At 43.1% G+C, this 22590-nt stretch overlaps 1 protein-coding gene and 1 long non-coding RNA gene across 9 annotated transcripts in view; one reads left to right on the plus strand and one right to left on the minus strand.

The window, feature by feature from the left end:
- Nucleotides 1–4922: 4922 nt before the first annotated feature.
- Nucleotides 4923–22060, minus strand: LOC142068571 (uncharacterized). The gene is made up of 3 exons (XR_012664437.1): nt 21880–22060; nt 12829–12931; nt 4923–5040 (listed from the first exon to the last, which is right to left on the minus strand). It is a non-coding gene; the product is annotated as an uncharacterized LOC142068571 (long non-coding RNA).
- Nucleotides 22061–22102: 42 nt separating this feature from the next.
- The window catches only part of CCDC150 (coiled-coil domain containing 150), a 51762-nt gene continuing 51274 nt past the window's right edge, over nt 22103–22590 (plus strand). For 7 of the 8 annotated variants that reach the window (XR_012664426.1, XR_012664427.1, XR_012664429.1 and 4 more), the window contains exons 1-2: nt 22103–22205; nt 22385–22554. Coding sequence is in view for 1 of the 8 variants with exons in the window: in XM_075118037.1 (XP_074974138.1) it covers nt 22409–22554 (146 nt within the window). In the remaining 7 variants the exon portion in view is untranslated. Of the gene's footprint in view, nt 22206–22384; nt 22555–22590 lie in introns of those variants that run through there. The other variant, XR_012664432.1, reaches the window with a different exon arrangement.

Here is a 22590-nt window from a genome sequence, read left to right on the forward strand (position 1 = left end):
CACAGTCATTGAAAATGTCATTTAGAATGATGAAAATGGCTAGGGAACAACTGAACCTGCAACATGATCATGTGGGGCAACAGCTCTGCCAATCCCTGCACTCCATTTGCTGTGCGGGGGCTCTCCTCTGATGACTGCATACCTCAGAAGTGTTGACAGCCCTATCCTCAGTGGAAGGGAACTTCAAAGAAACAGTGACCATTTCCCCACTTGTTCAGAGCTGTCCCCATAATCAGAACCAGAAAGATCACAATGGTGGGAGAAACTCCCTGGCTATCCTGAGTCTGATCTCATTCACCTTCCCCCATTTCTGCTCAAAACAAAAAGTGGAGCGTGACGTTTGCAACCTGTCTCTGTTATGATTTGTGTTCCATACAGTGTACCTCTAAATGCAGAAAGTCCTTCCCCTACAGCAAAGACAGCCATTATGTGTTCAAACACAGCCTGCTGCAGGCTAACCAAGATTGTGTGCTGTCTCATGGATAGTTTGCTTTAGTACTTTCTTGTTTTGTTGCTCTCTTAATGTCAAATGAAGGTCATTCTGATTGACCGTATGAAAATGGTGGCTTTTTTCGGGGGGAAACCCAACAACAACATGACACTACTATTTTGTGATGCAGAGCTCCAAGCTGTAAAAACAGCAAGATGCCTAACAATGTTACACCCTGCCTTCTCTCCTTCTAGTATGTACCTTTCTACCGTTCCTGAACAAAAGGTAGTAAATGGTATTAGGGGTGGATGAAAAACTGCCTTACAACCAGATTTATCAGGGAATTCCACTGTGTCCTGAAAAGACAAAGCAAATGAGTGGTGCAGATAGCACATATCATTTAATACAACTTTCTTTTCTTGTGTTGTGGACTGGGCTAATTATTACAAGAATGAATAGTGGTGACCAAAATGGTAGCTGGCAGCTCCGGGGGGTGATTTAAAGGGCCCGGGGCTCCCAGCCCCTGCTACCGCTGCTACTGGAGCCCCGGGGCCTTTAAATCTTGATTTAAAGGGCCCGGATATATAAAGGCCCCGCCTCTTTCGGTTGAGGCCACGCGCTCTGCTCAGGACTCGGGCATACTGATAAATCCTTTAAATTACTTTCACCCCTGGCTACAGTAACTCGTATTTGTGTAACTTGCATGACCGGCTAAACTGGAGACAGGTGCTGAGGCCCGGCAAGTGCTTTTAAACATTTAAAATTCAAAGGTGGCAAAAAAGGAAGAATCGTTAACAACAACTACTACTCAGCGGAGATAGTGGTGGATTAGCCACTGGGCACACAGGGCCCATGCCGACTGGGGCCCATGCTAACTGAGGGGCCCCTGGAAGGCCCCGCGCCCCAACCCTGCTCCACAGCAGCACCGCCAGGCTGGGGAAGCCCCTGCACCCACTCCCCAGCAGCAATGCTGGGCTGGCGAGTAGGGCAGGGGAATCCCCCACTACAGACCCTGTCCCCAGCAGAAGCCTAGGGACAGGGGAGGTCCCCCCCAGTGGCTGCTGACCCCATCCCCAGCAGAAGCCGCAGTACGGAGCAAGCCCCCCACCAGTGCCCTCCACCCATCTCCAGCAGAAGCCATGAGGCAGCAGGGGAAACCCCTGTGACTGACTTTGCTCTCCAGCAGAAGCGCCGGGCGGGGCGGGAGAAGCCCCAGCATCCTGACCCTGGTCCCCCGCAGAAGCCCAGGGGGTGGCAAGGGCAGCCCCAGCACCCGGACCCCCATTGCAACCCTGAGACTGGACGAGCTCTCACTCCCCAGGACTGTGGCGCTTCTCTGGTCTTGGGGCCATGGGGTAGTGGGGCAGAAAGGAGTTGAAAGGGGTTGCGGGACTGCAGTGGGGAGCGGAATGGAGGGGACCCTGGGTGGAACAGGGATGGGCCTGAGGAAGGGGCAGAAAGGGGTGGGGCTGTAGGCACAGCCACAGGCGGAAGGGGGGCAGGGCCAGAGGTGGAAAGAGTGGGGAGGGGCCTCCCCATTTGCTCTGGCCCAGGGCCCCAGGAAACCTTAATCCGCCTCTGAGTGTAGACCTTCAAAGAATCATTAAGCTGTTACAACATGGAGTACAGTGGAGCAGACAACATTTCTAGAAGCATTTACAGCTGCCGATGTTCTGCCATGGGGCTGTGAGGATTCTAATGATAGTTGGAGTGGAAGTTAAATATATCAAGGTCATTCCTACACTGGCACACTTAGATCAAGAATACTTGTCAGACTTCAGCAATATTCACAGGAACGTAGCAAGGAAATACCTAAAATAAAAAAAAAAAAAATTGGGTTAGAGTGTGATTACATAACAGGAATACAAGATTACAATTCAGTAAACATTCCTGCTGTCCCTTCAGGGGACCATTCTGGAGCCAAAAGGAAGCTGCCACAAGCTGTTAAAAATCTCTGTTCAGCGCTTTAAAACTGCATAATGAAAAAGAAAGAAAATCTCATATGTCCACATCACAAATTTCAGGTCTTTCTCAAGTAATTCTGATCTGGGTGCTCCATCAAAAGCTGATTGTTTCCAGGGAAGTAACTGGTAATTACAGTAAGAGGAGAGCACTAAGTACCCTTTTCTTGATCCTGAATTCCTTATTCAGGCAAAACTCCAATGGAAAATAGGAGATTTTTTTCTCTATAAAAACATCCAGTATACGCCTGTGTCTTCACTGACAGCAAGCTGTAAAAATAGCAAGATACCTAACATGTGATAGTGATCACACTGTAAAATTCCGTGGAGACAAGGCACATGCTACCACTATGATTTGGAGGGGAGAATCAAGCCTCAAGATGGTAGGTGTCCCATCTTTGGAGATTTTTAAAGCTAAATTGGACAAAGTACAGGAACTATGCTCTAGGGAACAATCCTGCACAGGCCCAGAGACGGTCTACATGGCAAAAGTCTTCTTAATCTCTAATGTCATTGATTCTGTTAACACAGTGCACATGACTGAACAATGCACATTGAAGGCCTTTGATCATGTGAGTCTGGCAATGTGAGCAAGCTGGTCATCATGGTGAGGTCAATGTTCATAGCTTATCATCTGAGAGAAACTGTATTTCATGAACTAGTAGAAAAAAATGGAAAAGTCTGTTCTAATCAAACTAGAATGACAATCTTTGTTCCCACCTAATGCACCCTATTAGATTCACTGATGTGATTACATTTAATTCCTTAGTGAAGAAGCTGAAAGCAGCAAGTGGAAAGAGAACAAGTAATAAATAATTTGGTTTTGCTGGTTAATTCATGCTACTTTATCTCCCCCCTTATCAAAGGTATCATCTGAATAACTCCAGTAAAGTGCTATGATCTCTCTCTACAAAAAGTGTCACCTGCTACTTGATATTTCTATGAGTAACACTATTAAAATGTGCTCACTGAAGCTCTATACCGTGAGTCCTCGTCCAGCTGGCCAAAAGAAAAGGGGTTGTTGTCCCTTTAAGGAGTCCCCTTTCAATGAACGGGTAGTAGAGGGGAAAATTTTATGTGGACAGAGTAGGGAAGAGTAAGAAGCCGGACCAAGGGGGCGGGAGGCACTGCCCTTCCTTCTGACTGGAAGAATGTGTGGGGAGGTGGTATTTCTACCCTATGCAGCCCCGGAGAAGCCCTTTTTTATCTGAATCAGGCTGCAGCACCTACCCCTAAAATTTGCAAGAGAAAAAGGCTTCACGACTTGCTGTGAGTATTTTGCTAATCGCCCTCTTTTCCTTTGGAGCTGGGAAGGAATTTTCCCCTCTCTGCCACGTTGGCTGAGGTGGGGTGGAGTGGGTTTCCACCTTCCCCACAGCAGGTTTCAAGCCTGGTGGGATGGGGTGGAGGAGCTAGGTTATAATGTCATAACTTAGTATATAAATCTTGTGTCAGATGTCCAGTGCAGGTACGGTTACCCAGTAAAATGGATTGGAAGAGGATTTGAAAGAAAGCACTCTTAAGGGAGCTGAGGAAGGTGTTATTTGGGGCTCCTACATCTGGTACAGCAGAAAGCTGACACCCATCCTAATCTAGCCCCCTTTATCCCTCATGCGAAAAAAAAGTGGCAGATTCCCAATCATCCCACATTGGGGATTATGTGGAAATTATTAAGGAAATGATTACCCACACTGTACAATTTCTGGCTGGGTACTCCCAGATTTTAAGCGAATAAAGTTGAGACCTAATTAAACCACATCATTGCTTCCTGTTTTTCTTCTGTTGTGGCCAGACAATATCAGGCTATAACTTTTGGGCTAAGCTGTGAAGGGCCTCCCAGAATCAATTCCTAGTATGACATTCAACACAGTGGCACATGGAAATTCAGAGATAGCCTGGATATTCCAGATAATACAACTACCTTATATTTAAGAGTCCTTCTGGATGGAGTTTGGTATGTCTCAGACAATACCACAAGCATACATTTGGGAAACCTCTTAATTTATTCAGTCAAACAGCATTGCACAAGATTTGGCAGAGGAGGTTGAAATTAATTTGTACATATAGAGAACTTGCAATATGTGATGCATTGCACGTCCTAGCTCCATTTGTTTCTGAGAAGTGCTAGAATGTAGCATGAACAGAAAGTATCAGCATAGAAATAGTGATTCTGCAACTGAATGCACACTTGAGAAAGCTACTGAAAAGCTTAACGTGTATGACAGGTGCTAGCAAGGCAATGTTTTGCCAGACAGCTGCAAATTTTCTTTGATCTGTACCATATGTTTGAGCCACAAGTAAGCTAGAACTGTTCTGTAACCTGACTGGACATGTCCAGTGTACAGTAGTTTTGGTCACAAAAGCAGAGGGCTAGTGTTGAATATGCAGTTTCCTGGGCATGCATGAAGGTCTGAGACTTTGGGGTAGATCTATACTAACTTTTTTTTACTAATTAGACTATTTGCCCTTACATCTAACTGCATGCCTGGGGAAGCTGTAGGCCTAGTTTGATATAAGTAACTTGCCTCATTTCTTGGTGGGCGTGATTGGAAAGGTGAACGGAAGGTTACGTTGTCATAACAAGCAGTATGCTGGAGTCAGGATGGCTAGCTAAAATCAGCAGCAGCCTCCTGGTATTAGTAAACAAGCCTAAATGTAAGATAAAACAGAGGTCAGATTATGCATGAATAGCACATGGATAGACAATGTTGTACAGGGCTTGGTTCCTACAAAGTAACCAAGCCAGTCCCAAAATGTATGATGCAATGTAACTGTGGATATGTGGTATGCCCTATACCCACTCCCTACGCTTGGTCAACTCAACATAGCTTTGCTATATGCCAAGTAAAGCTACCTGAGTGACAAAATCTGAAGTCAAACTGAGTTCTTGGAAAGCTAAGGGGAAAGATGTCTTGGAAGGAATCCTAACAGAGGCTCATTCATATCACACTCTGTCCAAATACACCTGGCAAACAGGTGCAAAATTTCAAGAGAAGCACAGAACAAAATCGTTCTGTTTTGTTTGTTAGTCTATCATTTGTTTTCATAGACTTGTTTAGTTCATAATCTGACATATTCCAAAATCCTCATTTAGACAAAACTCTTAAAGCCAATGGGTCAAAACCAGCCCATCTTATTCAAATCTTATTTGAATTTACTTGATTGCATCTATTCAATTCGCTGAAAAAATTGGAAATGCAGCTTAGATGGCTTTAATCCAGGAAGCTTAACTCCTTGGCACCAGCTGTTTCTATGTAGCAATGGATTTCACAAACAAAAATATCCAACACAAAAGGATTAATCTTCAACAGTTGTTTTTGTTAGCTGAAATATATATATATATATATATATATATATATATACTCTGTGGTATTAGTCCACTCATTGCATCTGTGGGTATTTTTTGTCTTTAATAATTTCCATCTCATCACTGTGTTTTTATTGTCAGAAGCTCTCAGACTACAGCTTTTCTATCAAAAGAAAACCTTAAGTAGTTTCAGGACTCCAACTGCATCTAATGTTATGACACTCTTCAGGGAGGACCCTAGTCTTTACCCTTCCCACCAAGGTTCTTCTAAACAAAAGTCTAAGGACTCAGATAAATCCCTATTATTTTAAACTATATGACTGTTGGCTGGTGGAAGGCAGATACTATAAAAATTATGTACAAATAACTCCTCCTGTAAATTCAATAGAAAAACTATACTTAAAGTTACATTTAAAGCATTCAAGTATTGACAGGTTACTGAATAATGTGTGTACTGCAAATAACTGCAGTTTTGCATGACCTTTCCTAATGTAAGATACAAGGTGGATGAGGTAATATCTTTTATTGGACCAACTTCTGTATTAATATGCCTAGTAAGGAATCTATTTATCAAAAAAAATTACCAAAACCTTTTTTTTGGTCTGTATTGTTACAAACATACTTGCTGACAGGTATTTTCAAATAAATTACCAAAATAATTGAAACTGGCATGATTATATGGTGTTGTTTTGACAAAATATGCATAATTTTAAAACGTGCAGAATTTTTAATTTTTTGGCGCAGAATTCCCCCAGGAGTAAAATTAGCAGTAGCACACTAGGGAATCTAGCCTATTATTTTTCAGTACAATTGCAGCAGTAACAGATATCAGATGCATCTAAATATCTGGAGTTGTAGACTTTAATTTATACTATAACCCGAATACTTGTAGCCAAATGCATCTTTCTTTTGAACCTCCTGCAGTTAGTGAATCTATTTAAAGATTATTTTAATATTGATCACTTAATTTTTTTTGTCATTGTTTTGATTTGTGTTGCTGCTTGTCTGTAAAAAGGGTCTATCTAAAAGACGTAATTCTGTATATAAACAATGCAGTGCTTTCTATAATTTGTGGCACAGTACTTCAAGACATCAAAATATAGTTCCATCAATGCGGTCAGCTTTTCTTTGTTTTAATTCCTTATATCTAACTAAACAGATCATGTTCCCTGCTCAGAAGTATCAGTAACTGAATGATATTTTTCTCTTGTATGTATTTGAAATATTACATCAGTATTACTCTGATCGACTGTGCTTCAATCACTCAGCCACACCACAAGACCAATGTATTTTCCCAACTATTACCACTGTTAAGCAATAACTCCATTGTGGGAGAATAGAAAAGCATAATCTTTTATGTTAATAGCAGTAAAGATGGCAGACCTGTTGATTGGATATAAGCATGCTCTGCTATTTTGTAACTGTATATACTATTTTGAAGTCACACCCTTCAGTCTTTTACTTCAGCGGCCACTTTTCTTAAATAGTGAAAATGCTGTCGTTCCTTTTATGGTTCACTTTAAGGAAGATTTATTTTGCATTTGTAAAATTTTGGAGCAATATCTATGAGTGAGATTTACTGTATTAACAAAAGGGAAAATGACGGATGAAATAAACCCCCAGGAAGACTGCATGATGCTCAAAAGACAGGCATTCCTTTTTATTTTTAAAAAGGGGGTTGGAAGGACTGGGAAAACTGGAGGATACCACTTCCATATGGCACAGGCAAGATGTATGCATGGAGTGGTCTTTCCATGTGTGGATCTTGGTAACACCATCTTAGAATCATAGAATATCAGGGTTGGACAAGCTTCTTCATGCAACATCAGTGACCAGAGTGGTAGTAAGAGTGCCCTGGCACAGCATCTCAAGGTAGCAAGGCAGTGCAGTCCACCCAAAGGCGTTAGAACATAGGCTCGAATCCTAAGCGATTGAAACAAATTTCACAAAAGAATTTTGATGAATGATTATGCAATATACTCTGTAATCTTACAGAGATTACACTCTGGTCCAATGAAAGTAATTCATTTAAATGACAATACAGAACTGTATTTCCTGCACCTGTCAGAAGCAGGGCAAAGGCTTGGGGGAGTCAGGGGTAATAGAGGAGCTAAGGGAGAGGAAAGGAGTTTGGAGTGAACCTGGAGGGTTGTTGGGTGTGGGTGGGAGAAGTATGGAACAAGTTTTTGGGGGCAAGGGGGAGGATGGGATGGTTAGGGAGTTGGGGAGCCTCCCCCATGCAGACCTCAAACTTTCCCATACAGTCAGACACATCTGCTCCTTTCCCTGCACCTCCCTCCCCATGAGTCTCTGCAGCCTCCCCCCTCCCGTGTTCCAGCCCCACCCCATGTGGCCTTGCACCTCCACTCCCATTCAGCCCCTGACTCACTGCTGTTATCCCATTAGCTCCTGACCCCACGCCCCAGTCTGTCCCCCCACTAGCCATTCTTAACCCCAGTCTGGTGCCACCCTTCTCCCCAGCAGTCCCATGTGCCCCATTCTGTCCTAATCTAGCTCCGCTGGCTGAGTGCTGTCATGAACTTCTATGCCTGGGGGAATTCTGCAACTCGGCACAAGCACAGAATTTGTTTTCCCAGCCACAGAAAATACATTCTGCTCAGAAATGCTGCAATTCCCACCAGAGGCTGCTGTGGTGCCAGAATTGCCAGCTTCATTCATGGTGCTGACTGTTCTGGCACCACAGTGGTCTCTGGTGTGTAAAAGACAGAACTGCAGCACTTTTTGGACAATATATTTTCTGTAGGAAAAAAATAAATGTACAGGACACATGAATTCTGTGCATCCACAGTGGCAAAGAATTCCCCCAGGGGTATAATTTGCACTAAACTGTGGTGACATCCTCGAGCCATGGGAAGATCACCCCAGTGCAAGGTGGATGCTGATGGTACAGAAGCCCCTATGCTACTCTTCTTCCCTGCTGCTGGCATAGCAGCATAGACAGGGCCCCTTAATGGTGTGGCTTTGGCCTTTTGGTGTTATTAGCATGTCTTATATTGGAGCAGACTAAGAGCTGTTTTAACTCACACTGAAGGAGCAGCTCTGTACACAGTAGCCCAGGAATTTGGAATTACAATAGGTGAGTTCTATGCCACATTTGCACACAGACAGCCTAGTTTATGTTTTGTGCCGATCTGCCAGACCCCAAGGATTTAGCCCAACCGCTCAAGTCTCTGGTTGGTCACATAAAGAAATGATATAACTCAAACCAAGGAATGCACATTGCAGTTGAAACATTACAACATGGTAATGGTAGGCCTATTACATAAAAAACCCAAAGGTGGCAGAGTTTATTCCACAGGTACAATCAAGATTTTATTACCCTTTGAGTTCAGAATTGTTCAGGTAATCCTAATAATATACTTTTAGCTCATCTAGGTGGGGAAGTTTCTGTATTCCAAAGAAAAAGTTCAATACACTTTTTAAAAATTTTTTAAAAAAAATCACATCTTTAAAACTCTGGGGCTCTGTCTAGTCAGATAGATTAGCAACTATTGTATGTTCAGTTTGGTGCACGTTGTAAGAGGGACACACGCTGCATGCTCTCTCATGGAGACTAGTTTCATTGTTCACTTATTCTGAAGTGAAGATCATTCTGAAAGAATCTGTTTGTTCTTTCTGTATGAAAAAATACTACAGTACCAAACTAAAAACAGCACAGATGTGATGTCATTTCTTTCCCTCCAACATCAAATCAATATAACACAAAATGGAGACTTCTAGGGATTGACAAACGAGTTTAGCTTAACTAAGAACCAACTCAAACCATCACTCAAACCTCCAATTGAATTTTGAGGTTTAAAGAGTCTTAACATTCTGTCATACACTACATTAGTTTTTGTGCCTGTGCTCATTCACCCTTTTATTTCCTGCATCAATACTGAAAAGCAGAAACATCAAGAAATAGAAAGCTATTATTTGAACAATTCTGGCATGACAGGAGCCAAGCAGGGGTAGAAATCTCACAAGATTAGAGACTTTGTTGGGAAGTTTCCAAGCTTTTTTGTAGATCCAAAATGTTTAGCTAGCGGAATATAACTGGGTCCTTAGTGACGTAAGTATTTGGTTTATGTTTGTGAAATGCTCACGCTCCCTAGAACCATGGGTTAAAATTTTGGCAGCATTAATTCATTTTTTCAAGGCAGATAAGTATCATGTAGTTTATTTTGTGGAAGTGATTCAGATAACATTAAAACTTGAGGCCAGCATCTTCCAAATGCAAGCCACTCTATGCTAAAATCATACTTAGGCACCTAAACAAAAGCGGCCTGATAAATTAAAGCTCAGCATCTCTGATTAAGTGAATCTTACATGATAGGAGCTTATTTACACATTATCACTCCCCTTTAAAAAAAAAAAAGCAAAAACATAGGATTTACAGCTTTTACCTTTTAAATATGAGGGTAGAAAATATTATTCGATGCATTAATGCTCATGTAACAATGAAAGTTTGAGATATTTATCACATTTGACAGTATTATTTCATATTTTATTAGATTAGGGCTTCTCAACCAGGTGAGCCCTTCCATACTACTAAAGGGAAGGGGAATCCCCGTATGGAATAGGTTGACAATCATATTAGTTAATACTAGTGTATTTACATAATACTTTTCATGTAAGGATCAGTAACCAACTCCCCAGCCAACTTGCATCTCCAGTGGGGGGTGGGGGAGAAGGTAGATATATGTAAAGATCAAGAATGGCTGTCAATCTAATTTTTTATAATGTTCTCAAAAGTTATACAATTATTTCACACCTTTTTGAATGCTACTGAGATCCAAATGAAGGATATAACTGGCTGCGGTCATGCTGATTAGTTAGTTATAACCTGATTTCATTCTCAGGGCACTAAGGCCTAGCAGAACTAACCATCATTGTAAACTGAAAGATTTGCTTGTACAAGGGGCATTCACAAAGTGTCTAGCCTGACAGAGAAAAAGACCAAAACAGTCCATGTTCAATTGTTCATTTTTTAGTATAATCCCCCTTGACATCAATGCATTTGATCCAGCACAGCTGCAGCTTGGCTATGCCTGGCTTGTAGGAGTCCAGCATGTCCAGAAACCCTTCAACTCTTCTCACAAAGATCTTCCTTCATCTTGAGACACATAGGAGTGTCAGGGAGCCAAATCTGGTGAATAGGCTGCATGGGGAAGCAGTTGAGCCACATTCAGTAGCTGTGGTCACTGCAACCTGGGATGTCTGGGGTGATGCACTCTCCTGCAAAAGCAAAAAGTTCCAAAAGTTCTCAGGCGAGGTCAAGTCACACATTTTTGATCAGCAGTCAACACTCTGGGCACCCATCTTACTAACACCTTTCTCATGCCCAAGTCTTCATCTAGGATGGCATGCACTGACCTAATGCTGATGCCCACTATCTCAGCTGTGAGACTGACTCACTGACTGTGAGACTTCTGTCACTCATCACCGTCTTGTGAACTGGATCAACTTTTGCTGGTATGGTAGCCTCTGAGGCATCCTCACCTTCGCTCAAGTGCACTGCTGATTCTCCCTCGCTTAATTCAGCAGCCACACACTCTGGCATATAGAGGGCCATCATCCCCCAGTATTGCCACCATGTCCTCATGGATTTCCTTTGGGGCAAGCCTTTCTTACTGAGGTACTTGATTACCACTCAGTTTTCATTCTTCTTCATTCTTCTCCATTTTCCAAATCTTAGGTAACGGACTCACTTCAACCACATGTCCTCGTAAGTTCTGTTCTGATGAAAAATGGTTTCTGACAAGGAAACATCACAGATCAAACTATTGATTCTTTTAAATCTATTGGGCCTTAGCATATCATTAAATAGGTCAAGCCAGACACTCACTGAACGACCCTCATATGCGTGTGCAAATGCACACGATTTGGGAAGATTGCTGTTTTATAATCTGGATATACTGATCATTCCAATATTATTTAATTATAGTTGGTAGCACCCACCTGTGCCAGGTGCTTTCCTAATATAAAAGAAGGCACAGCCGCTCTCCTGAGGAGTTTACAATACAAGAGGGGAAAGAAAAAAAAAAAGGAATGCAACACTAACTAAAATGGTGGTTATTCAAGTTTATCATTTTAGACTGAATGTTTTCCAGGGGCTTGTAATATAACTTTATACAGGTTTAAACATATCCAGAATATTAGTCCCAAATATTCCAATGCATTTATCTCTGGTAATGCATGGCAGCACTTTAATTTGTCTTGGATAATTAATGAATTCCTCCTGTGAGTGGTTCCCCAGGGGAACTGGGACACCACTGAGCCCCCTGACCCACCAGCCTCACTGATGTGACAATCTGCAAAGCCCTCCAGCCTGCACTTTCACCAGCATTCATACAGGTAGGGACACACCCAGCTGCAGTTACACGCAGGCTTTCCAACCACCAGCTTCCCAGCCTGGGAACCCAGAGCAGTACCATCCTCCCCTGGTCAAATCAATACAAACAACAAAAAAAGATTCAGGAAATGTTTGACAAATAGATTCCTTACTAGGCATATTAATATAGAACTCTGAGTAATAATTCATTTAAACTACAATACAGAACTGTATTTCCTGCACGCCTCAGAAGCAGTGCAAAGGCTTGGGGGTGTCTGGGGTAACAGAGGAGCTGAGGGAAAGGGAAGTAGATTGCTGGGAAGGCGCCGTGTTGTGAACTTGAGGGCTGTTTTGAGTATGGGTGTGAAAAGTATGGAACAGGGTTTTTTGTGGGGGAGTGAGGAGGGACTGTTAGGGAGCTTCCCCCATGCAGACCCTGGCTGACCCCTTGCCTCTCCCATTCAGTCAGGCACATCTGCCCCTGTTCCTATGTGTTCCTGCACCCCCATGTGTTCTTGCACCCCCTGTCCATAGGTGTCCCTCCACCCCCACTCTCCCCATCTGGCCCTGAACCCCTCCCCGTGGCCCTGTATCCCCTCCCCATGTGTCTGTGCCCCCACCCAGCCACTCCCCTATCCCTATGTGTTCCTGTATCCCCTCCCACACCATAATGTGGCCCTGCACCTCCCTCCCCCGTGGCCCTGTGCCTCCACTCCCATTCAGCCCCTGCCCCAGTCTGCCCTCCCCCACTAGCCCTTATGAGCCCATCTGACTCCCCAACAGTCTGTCTCCTGACCTGGCCTGACAGGCACTGTGAAGAAGGCAGGCTCTCTTCAGCCACTGGCCAGATTCTGTCACCACAGTGCCCTCTGGTGGGCAAAAGGTGGATCAGCTTTTTTCTGCACAAAAAATATTAAAATATGCATGACTTATTAATTATGCATGCACACACTAGTACAGAACACCCCCAGGTGTAATATAGCTTTTGCATATGGCGGGAATCCTTGGCTCCCAAACCACCTTGTGGAAAAATACTGACATCCCAAGATGTTTAGAGTCATAGCAGCCATTACTTATAGGCTGTTTGGAGCGTTCTCAGGAAGGCTCACCAGGTGGGAGATAAGCTTCTCCTAAGGCCTATTGTTCTTTCTAATGGTTCATTGCACTGAACAGGCCCTTCCCAACCATCTGACTGAAAGCATCTTGCCTAGTAGGCATTATCCAGGTGTAACTACATTTGAAATACAGCTATACAGTCAATATTCATAACTTCAGATGAAAAATGATACATGCATATAAATAGGATAATATTCAGTAAATCATAACTTCCCAGTGACCCCTCACATGACTTATCTTGAATAAAATGCATAATTATGCTATAACCATATCATAATAATATCACTGTGAAGAATATGGGGTGCATGTCACACCTCCCACTCCACAAAGGAGGCATTTGCCTCTGAAAAGTAAAAGGGTGAAGAGTTTGTACTGTCACCATTGGGCACTGAATGGCGAACCCCTAATGAAGGTAGTGGGGTCAGACTGTCAGCCAGGTTAAGTCAGCCATGTATATCAATGAAGGCATTGGAGCTATGCTAATTCAAGAAGCTGGCCCATTGTCAATTTAGTAGTAAAGGAGCTTAGAGCTAACCTTCTTAGCCGCAATAGTGTAGATGTGCCATTTAACAATAAAATTCCAAAGAGATCTGGTTGAGTGGTTGAATTCCAAAAGCTATTCCCTTTTACTGTGACAGTAAAATGAGACAGATAGTTTGTTTAAATGATGTGGAAGTAAGGTAGTACAATATATCCAGATTAGAATAAGGATTATATTATACTAAAAGGTACCAAGTTACGTTATTGTCTCAGAAATAACAATAGAGGCACCAATTCTGATATCAATGTAAAGCAGGAGTAACCCAAATTAAATCTGTGGAGGGACACTGGAATACCATTAATAACGGAAAATAGTTTGCCTTTCTAACTCCCTCAGTATTCTACACAGAGGTTAAAAAAAAGTGAACTACCTGCAGAAGAAATCTGAGTATCATGAATAGAAGTAATTCATAGAGCTGAAACCTACTGTCACTGAAATCAAGGGGAGAGATTCTCAATTTACTCCAATGGGATCAGGATAGGTCCCATACTTTGTAGACTGGTCAGACAGAAGCCAGCTGTTTGATTAAGGCACATGTCTTAGATATTGAGTATGCCCTTGGTCAGGTGCCCTGTAGCCTAATTGGCTTCCAAGATCTAGACAAAGGGTTATTTGAAATCAATACACCACTTAAGTAGTTTTTTTAAAATTGGATTTCTTCCTGGAGTGACTGAATTTATTAGTCTGCTATAAACAAAGTGCAAATTAAAATTACCTCATTTTCCTATAAAGTTACCATATTTCAGACAGAAATTGTTGGCTGTTCACTGGGAAATTCCTTGATCTCAGCATTTTGCTAAATTAAATATACTGACCAAAGGAACCTTATGACACTGTTGAAAACATGGTCAATTAATATGTGCTTATAGGAATGGATTTTAAAAAACGTTAGATTGGACAAGACAGTTTAGTGGATTAGTTTGGGTGTCCTGAAGAGCATACTTCAGCTAAGCAAGTCGGTCTTCCGTTGTGTAACTCCACAGTCTATGCTCTCCTGTATAACAGCCACTGCCCCGCCCCCAAACACACACACACGTACTTCCTGTGTTTACTTGGATGTAACAACTATTACTTTGCACTATAAGAGAATTTTTTTAAGATATGAGGTCTGGGAAGAGCCTCACTGGGTGTGTCTGCAAAGCAGCAGGGAAGAGGCTGACACACATTTCCCCCAAATAACTAACACAAGGAGTACGATTATCCTTGAAAGGAAGAACGTCATACATGACCTATACAGAATGTTTAGTTTCAAACATTTAAGTTTCATATTAAAACAAAAAAACAAGGGTGGGGGGGAAGAAAGCAGAGCCACATTATGGCAAATTTAAACTGGAGATTTCTTATATGCCTAAAAAGTAAAAGGTAAGCCCATACTGCAACATTCAGATCCACATTTCAAATACCTCAATGTCTGCAATGGCTCAGATCTGGGGTTTTTATATAGGTCTACTGTAAAAATAAGCACATCTGGATGTGTATACTTTGACAAACTCAAAGTTCAGGGTTGTAGGAAGGGGGTGGTTCTACATTTTTTGATTGAGCTCCATAGTGGTGCCGGGGGGCGGGGGGTGGCGGAGGGAAGAGATTTGAGAGAATGCAACAGGAAGGAGGAGAGATGCTATTAGGTGGTCTCAGTGTGCCCCCCCAGAAAGTAGGGAGAAGTCTGACTAACTTAAAGACCTACTTGCTACTGTCACAATTAAAGCTTTGAAGAATATTCCATTTCGACGAATATTTTCTGTATTCCCCGACACCATTAGAGATACTTGCCTGCAGACAAGATACGATGTTGTTGAGTTTGTCTGCTCCTACTGCTTATGTTATGCCAACAGACCCCAGGGATCTCTGGAGCTTGGTGCATGACCATCTACCGTATGAGCTAAAAGCCAACTGGCTCTTAGCTAAGGCCGTAGAGCAGACTAATTTTATCTAAGTGGCCGTGGTGCCACTAGATGGGACAGAACACCAAGCCCAGGAGGTGTGTGGGTTACACATACGCCTCACTGCCAACATCAGAATTGGTTACCTGAGATTATATTATGATGTTACAACCTACCTTCCAGTAAAATAATGGATAAAAGACATAATTACATTAGATTACAACCAGTGGTGAGCTGGAGCCGGTTCGCGCGAACCAGTTGTTAAATTTTGAAGCTGGTTTAGAACCGGTTGTTAAAGGAGTGGGCAAACTCTGGCCCACGGGCCACATCCGGCCCGCAGGACCGTCCTGTCCGGCCCGCCTGAACTCCTGGCTGGGGAGGCTCCCCTGGCTTTGAATCCCTTTTTAATTTTTACTCACCTGGCGGTGCTCCGGGTCTTTGGCGGCACTTCTGTGGCGGATCCTTCCCTTGCTCCGGGTATTCGGCGGCAATTCGGCAGCAGGTCCTTCAGTGACGCCGAAGACCCGGAGCAAGGGAAGGACGTGCCGCTGAAGACCCGGAGCGAAGGAACCGGCTCTTCAGATTTTGGCAGCTCATCACTGATTACAACTAATCTTAGCGTCACAGGGCACTCTACGCACCACTAGATGGTACCTCCTCCTGGCCACTGTGGGATTAGCTCTGCACGGCTGACACCCCTTCCTGTGGTTGCACCCCATTTCTCCACTGCTCTCTGTCTGCAGCCCCTCTCTCACTCCAGGAGTTGCTGCTACTGCCCCTCCAGCCTGGTCACCATACGGTTTACCCTTCTGGGGTATTCTTTCAAAGTCTCTTTTCACCCACAGTGGCAGGCAGCCCTCATGCCTGCTGCCATATCTGAGCCACTCCTGCAGTGACACAAGCAGTCTTTCAGTTCACTGCCCTGCTGGTGTCATTTCCTCCATGGCCAATAGGGGAACCCAGGCACACCTACTCCAGGTTCCAGCTCAGACCTCTAATCAGCAGAGAAGGTCTACTCCCCTCCTAGACCTTCCAGCTACTTTCCCTGAGTTTTCCTGTGTGGCTGGCTTCTCCCCACACCCTCTGTGTTTGCCAGCTCCCTCCTCAAGAAGTAGCTGTGGGCTACTTACTTCTGTAACCTCCAAACATACCTCCCTTCCTTCAGGAAGTGACTACAGCAGACTTCCCTAAAGCCCCTATCTGCTGGGAGCTTCTGGGCTTTGTAAAGGCCTCTCTTCTTCCCTCAGAAGTGAGCTTCTCCAAAGTAGCTCCCTCCACACAATTTAATTGTCTGATTGGGCTCACTTGGCCTAATTAAGCACTCAATGTGGTGAGTGCTCGAGGTGGGGCAGCATGCAGAGCCCCATGCCCCACCTAGAAGCTGGGCCTGCTGCTGGTCACTTCCAGGGTGCAGCGTGGTGTCAGAACAGGGAGGAACTAGCCTGCCTTAGCCAGGCAGCACCACCAACGGGACTTTTAACGGCCCAATCAGTGGTGCTGACCAGAGCCACCATGATCCAGTGCTTTACATTCTGCACTGGATGTACTGTGTCATGACCCGCAGTTTGAAAAACCACTGAAGTGAAGACAAGCAGCTTATGTTTGATGTAATAGAGAAGGGAGAAGCCAGTAGGAGGATAGAAAGAGGGGGTGACATGGTCAGAGACAAGCTAGGAAAGTGATTTTATAATATTTCATAACTGACAACATGCATCACTCTCTCCTAAAGTATCAGTTATTAGCCATTGCAGCATGTGAGACTAGATGGACAAACTGATTCAGTTTGGCAGATTTTATTTCCATCTACCAGCTTAAAAAAAAACAACAAAAAAACCCACATCATTCTTTCCTACCTCCCAAGTGAGCAGAATGCCACTTGCCATTAGAACTGAGTGACTTTATAACAAAGATTGTTTATCAAAAGGGGGTTAAACAGGCAAATAATTAGGGTTCTCTTCCTCTCAGCCCACCCAAAGACAATAGTTCTAGGGTGCTGGCAAGACTCCACCTTGAATACAGAGTTCAGCTCTAGGCATTTAAATAATAGAAAAGAGTAGACCAATTGGAGGGAATTTAGAGAAGAGCAACAAAAATATTAAGAGAAAACACGATTTTATATATGCAGGATAGATTAAGAGGAATATATATGATTATCAGATGCACAGGTAGATACTGTATAGGCTTTGCACACAAGTGGAGACTTATGTTGAGAACACAAGTTAAAGAAAACAACCCTTTATTACTGTCGAAGAAAACAGAGTTTTCGTTCTCAGCGTGGTTGTAACAGATCAGAGACAGTTTATTCTGAAGCAATTGCAATGAGGGGAACTACACACACAAGCAGGGATCTCCCTTACTCCAGGTAGGACTCCAAAGATAAACAATTGAGGCAAGCCTTTATACCTTTTTGCGACAAACAATAATGATCACAGCTGCAGTTTGTTTATACATATTCCTACCTACTATCTTATTTTTCTCAATCAATTCTGCTACAGTCTACATTCCAATTTTAATCAAAGCAAGGTCAAAAAACATCTCAGACAATTTTCCCAGCGCCTAGCACAAGCCCTGCTTCTACAAATCTTGCGTTATTACCAATAAGGTTAGCCTATCTAATACAAAACTCTGGCCTAACACAAAATTGACTACTATGCTTCCACACATCACAGGGCGTTGTCTCCTGCATCATCTGTGCAGAAGAGCAATTTTAAATAAATAATCACAGTTTCAGGCTCTTTTAAAGTCTGAAGAGAAACTCCATTGTGCAAGGATATCTGAGGCTGCAAAGTACATCAGACTGCTTCATCTCAGTCCTCACAGTTAAGTGCTTTGATCAGATTCTTCTTTTGAGAAGTTTAACATAGATAACACCACAGACAGGTTGATTTATGCTTTTTACTTCTGCAGTTTTGATTTGATGTAACTCTGGCACAGCAGTTTTTGAAAGGAAGATCAATAATATGAACAACAAGTTCAGCTCAATCATTTCTTTTAATGCAAACTAAATTGGAAATCTGTTTGATCTGTTTATTATAAAATTAATACTGTGCCTTCAGGCTGAGATATCTTTTGTCAAATATTGTCCCCATACAGCAACTTATGAAAGGATCTACATATCAGTTGCTCTTTTTATATGTACACCTCAGGTATATGCTGTTCTTCTGTATAAGGGGAATTTTGCAACAAAAAAAATTAAAAATTCTGCACACTTTTTAAAATTCTGCAAATTTTATTTGTCAAAATAACACTATATAATCATGCCAGTTTCAATTATTTTGGTAATTTATTTCAAAATACCTGTCAGCAAGTATGTGTGTAACAATACAGACATACACAAAAATTGCCTGAAGAGTAGAGAGTTAAAGAAACCCCTAAGTGTACTTCAAGGCTGTGTACCAGATTGGGTCCCATTCAAAAAATCAGGGAGAGAGGAAGAGAAGGTGGGGTGCCCACCTTACAACTTTTAGCTCAGGCTTTCAGTGGTTAAAGCAGTCACATGGACTGTGGGAGACCTGGGTTCAATTCCTCCCTCTGCCAGAGGAAGAGAAAGGATTTAAACATGGGTCTCCCATCCCTCAAGAGAGTGCCCTAATCACTGAGCTATGGGATATTCTGATGTGGGGCTCCCGCATTCTCTCCTCTTAAAGCTGTTCCATTTTGAATAAATAACTAAAGAGTCAGTAGAGCAGGGGAGACTAGATCCTCAGTCACCCATATCCCCGATGAGTGCTCTAACCACAGAACTAAAACTTATAAAGTGGGTGGCACTGCTACTACCTTCTCCTCCTTCTCCTCTGGCTGTTTTGTGGGTAGTTCCATCCCTGCCTAGCTCATTCTCACAAGAATGAGCCACATGCCTCCTGGAGAGGGGTTCCCAGACATGAATCATTAGGAGAGACAGGCACTTAACTCCAGGCTGCAAGGAGGCACCTATCTCCATGAGCAGAGGAGAGATTAGGTCATACCCCTGTTTTCAGCATCACCCTTTGGTTAGCTTAGGTGGCTTCTTACCTAGGGGTGCTGGCTTTTGTTGATCGCATTCTCAGGCACCTATCTCTCCCCATTCATTGTGTCAGGATCCTAGGCAACTCACACAGGCTTTGTGAACTGTAGTGTTGTTCCTGTGATTTTTTTAGGCACCTAAAAGTTAGGTGTTGTCAAATGTCTGCGTCAAAATGTCTAAATCCCTTTGTGAATCTAGCCCAGAAGCATTAAATTAGCAAAAGCCTTCTAGTAAATTTTCATGTTAAGATTCATCTATCTGGTTTCTTTTCATATTGCTTCCGAAGGGTAAGAGCACAATCACAGTGGAAGGTAGTGGTAAAGATCGTATCATTTATGAAATCTTAAATTGAAATCATTAACAGAAACACTAGAACAATTACTAATTATCCTACTTAAGCCTTCTTTTGTATTATGACAGAAAAGTAGCAAGTCATTTGCAGAATTAGTCTCTCCAATAATTACCATTAAAAATTTATCAGGAACCATCCACAGGTGAAAAGAAATCATAAGTACAGAAATAAGAGTTGCAAATAGAGTACTTAAATCACATTCACTGTTTTGAATGTGGAATTTGCAACTCTTATTTCTGTACTTATGATTTCTGTAGTATTTGATTTAATTTTTTTATTATTCTTTTCAATATTAGTGTATAACCACCATTTGCAGTTATGCCAAGATATTATAAGATGCATAGCCATCTCATTAGGACTATTGCTGTTTTTTCTGCTGTCTGCTGCCTTCTAGAGATAAGATTCAATTAATAAAATAATAGCACTTTACACTTCTATAAATGCATGTAATCCAAAGATCTCAAAATTCATAACACCTTTTTGTAGGAGCTAAGATTGTATCTATTTTACAAATAAGGACGTTGAAGACCAGGTGCCTCATAGTACCCAAACTCGTACTATCTTGGCCCATGATAATAATTTGCCTGGGACCTGAAGGAGATACATAAATCTGCATATAAATTGACCTAAATGCTTATACTAAACATTTATACAAAACACCAAACTATTTCTTGTAGTGTAGTCTTCTGAATAGCTTAATAGAAACTGTATGAGATATCATCAGTAAAAATCTGCAAATAATTAGTTCTTACTTCAACCAGCTTCTACATTGATAGGGTGTGTTCACAGACCATATTTTATGCAGGGGTTAGCAAAAACACACAAGTCTAAGCCTAATATATTAAGAAACTGATTACAGATAACATTTCACCCTCAGAGATGTTCCAGAAAGCTTCTTTCACAGACTAGATTCCTTCCTAGTCTGGTCCCAATCCTTTCCCCTGGTACAGTCCTTGTTAGTTTCAGCAGACATCTGAGATGAAAAACAGGGGCTCTCTCATGACTGGCAGCCCTTTGTCCTGTTCCACCCCCTTTTATAGCTTTGGCACAAGGCGGGAATCTTTTGTCTCTCTGGGTCCCCACCCCTACTTCTAAATGGAAAAGTACCAGATTTAAGATGGATTTCAGTATCATGTGACACGATCACGTGCCACTGTAAGATCTCATTCTTCATTATCCATGGGCTGGCCCACAGGGACACAGGAAGGCATGCAGGTTAATAAACCATTTACAACCAACTGTAGTCAATGGGAGCCATCAAGATTCTAAACTACCATTAACCTTTGCATAATTACAATAGGACCTCAGAGTTATACTTCATATTTTAGTTTCAGATACAAGAATGAAACATTCATACAAATAGGATGAATATATTCAGTAGGTTATAACCTTTGTAATGATACCTTACAAGGGACCTTTTGCATAAGGCATATTCCAATTACATCATATTCACATTCATAAGCATTATAAGGTGTCTCCCCCCTTTTTGTTGTGAAAGACAGATAACTTTGGGACCAAATGAGTGACATCCCTCAGAATGAGGAGGGCAACTGAGATACATTATGAGGTGGGACAAAAAAGATGATACCAATTTTGCAGATCCCAGCATTCAAAAACTGTGAGGTTTGGCCCTCCCCAAACCCCATGCGATATTGGGGAAAAAAATCCATGATATGTTTTGTTTTCTTTTTATTTCCCTTCTGGGTTTTGAATCTTTAGGAACCACATTTTCAAGGTTTTTTTTTCTCTACACCCAAAAGGGCTAGAAACAGACTTAAAAAAAAAATGAAAGCTGAAATTCTTGTGTACTCTTATCACTCTAAGAGCTGGAGCTTAAAACAAAAAAACTCAAATTTTGTGACAATCGGATTACTCACAATACCTGGAAACTAAAGCATCAGGTCACCTTGAAGGCCATACAGAACGAGAACCCATAGTGCACAGCCAACCCTCACCTCTCACCACTAGACCAGGCTGGCCCACGTTGTTCCATGCTGGAATAGAGAGAGACCGAAACTACATATCCCGGCATGACCCGCTCCACCCTGGTGAGGTTCATTGCGCGTGCGCCTCCGGCAAAAAAAATCCCAGGTGCCTCCCCGGCAGGCCGACACTGTTTAGCTCCCTGTCTGGGTGGAGCGCGAAGGACTACAAATCCCAGAGCGCAGCGGGAGTTAGGGTCGCGGCGCGTGCGTAGAATGGGGTCCGCTAAAGCCGCGGGTCGGTTTGAAGCGGGGGAGGAGCTCCATGGAAACGGGGCCGCGAAGTGTCAGCGAGCGGGGTAAGGCTGGCCCGGGGGAAGCTAGAGCGAGCTCCCGCGGGGGGAAGGGCTGGGCCTGGGCCTGGGCCTGGGCCTGGGGGCGGCAGGGTGGCAGCCAGTAGGCCTGGGAGTGGCCGAAGCCGGGCGCCCGGCTGGTCGAGCTCTTCATTCACCCTGCGACACGGCCACTTCGCCCCCAGGTAGCCGCTGGACGCGGGGCAGCGATGGCCAGGCCGCCCATCGCCCCCATGAGCGTCAGGGCCACAGCGCCCGAAGCCTTCGCCGTGCTCCGCCAGAGGATGAGCGTCGTTGAGGAGCAGACCAGCGCGCTGGCGAGAGACCTAGAGATGCTGGGTGTGAACGGACAGAGGTACGGTTGGGACGGATTGTCCGGGTCCGTCTTTTC

Source organism: Caretta caretta, chromosome 11 (assembly GCF_965140235.1).
Source record: "Caretta caretta isolate rCarCar2 chromosome 11, rCarCar1.hap1, whole genome shotgun sequence".
NCBI lineage: Eukaryota > Metazoa > Chordata > Testudines > Cheloniidae > Caretta > Caretta caretta.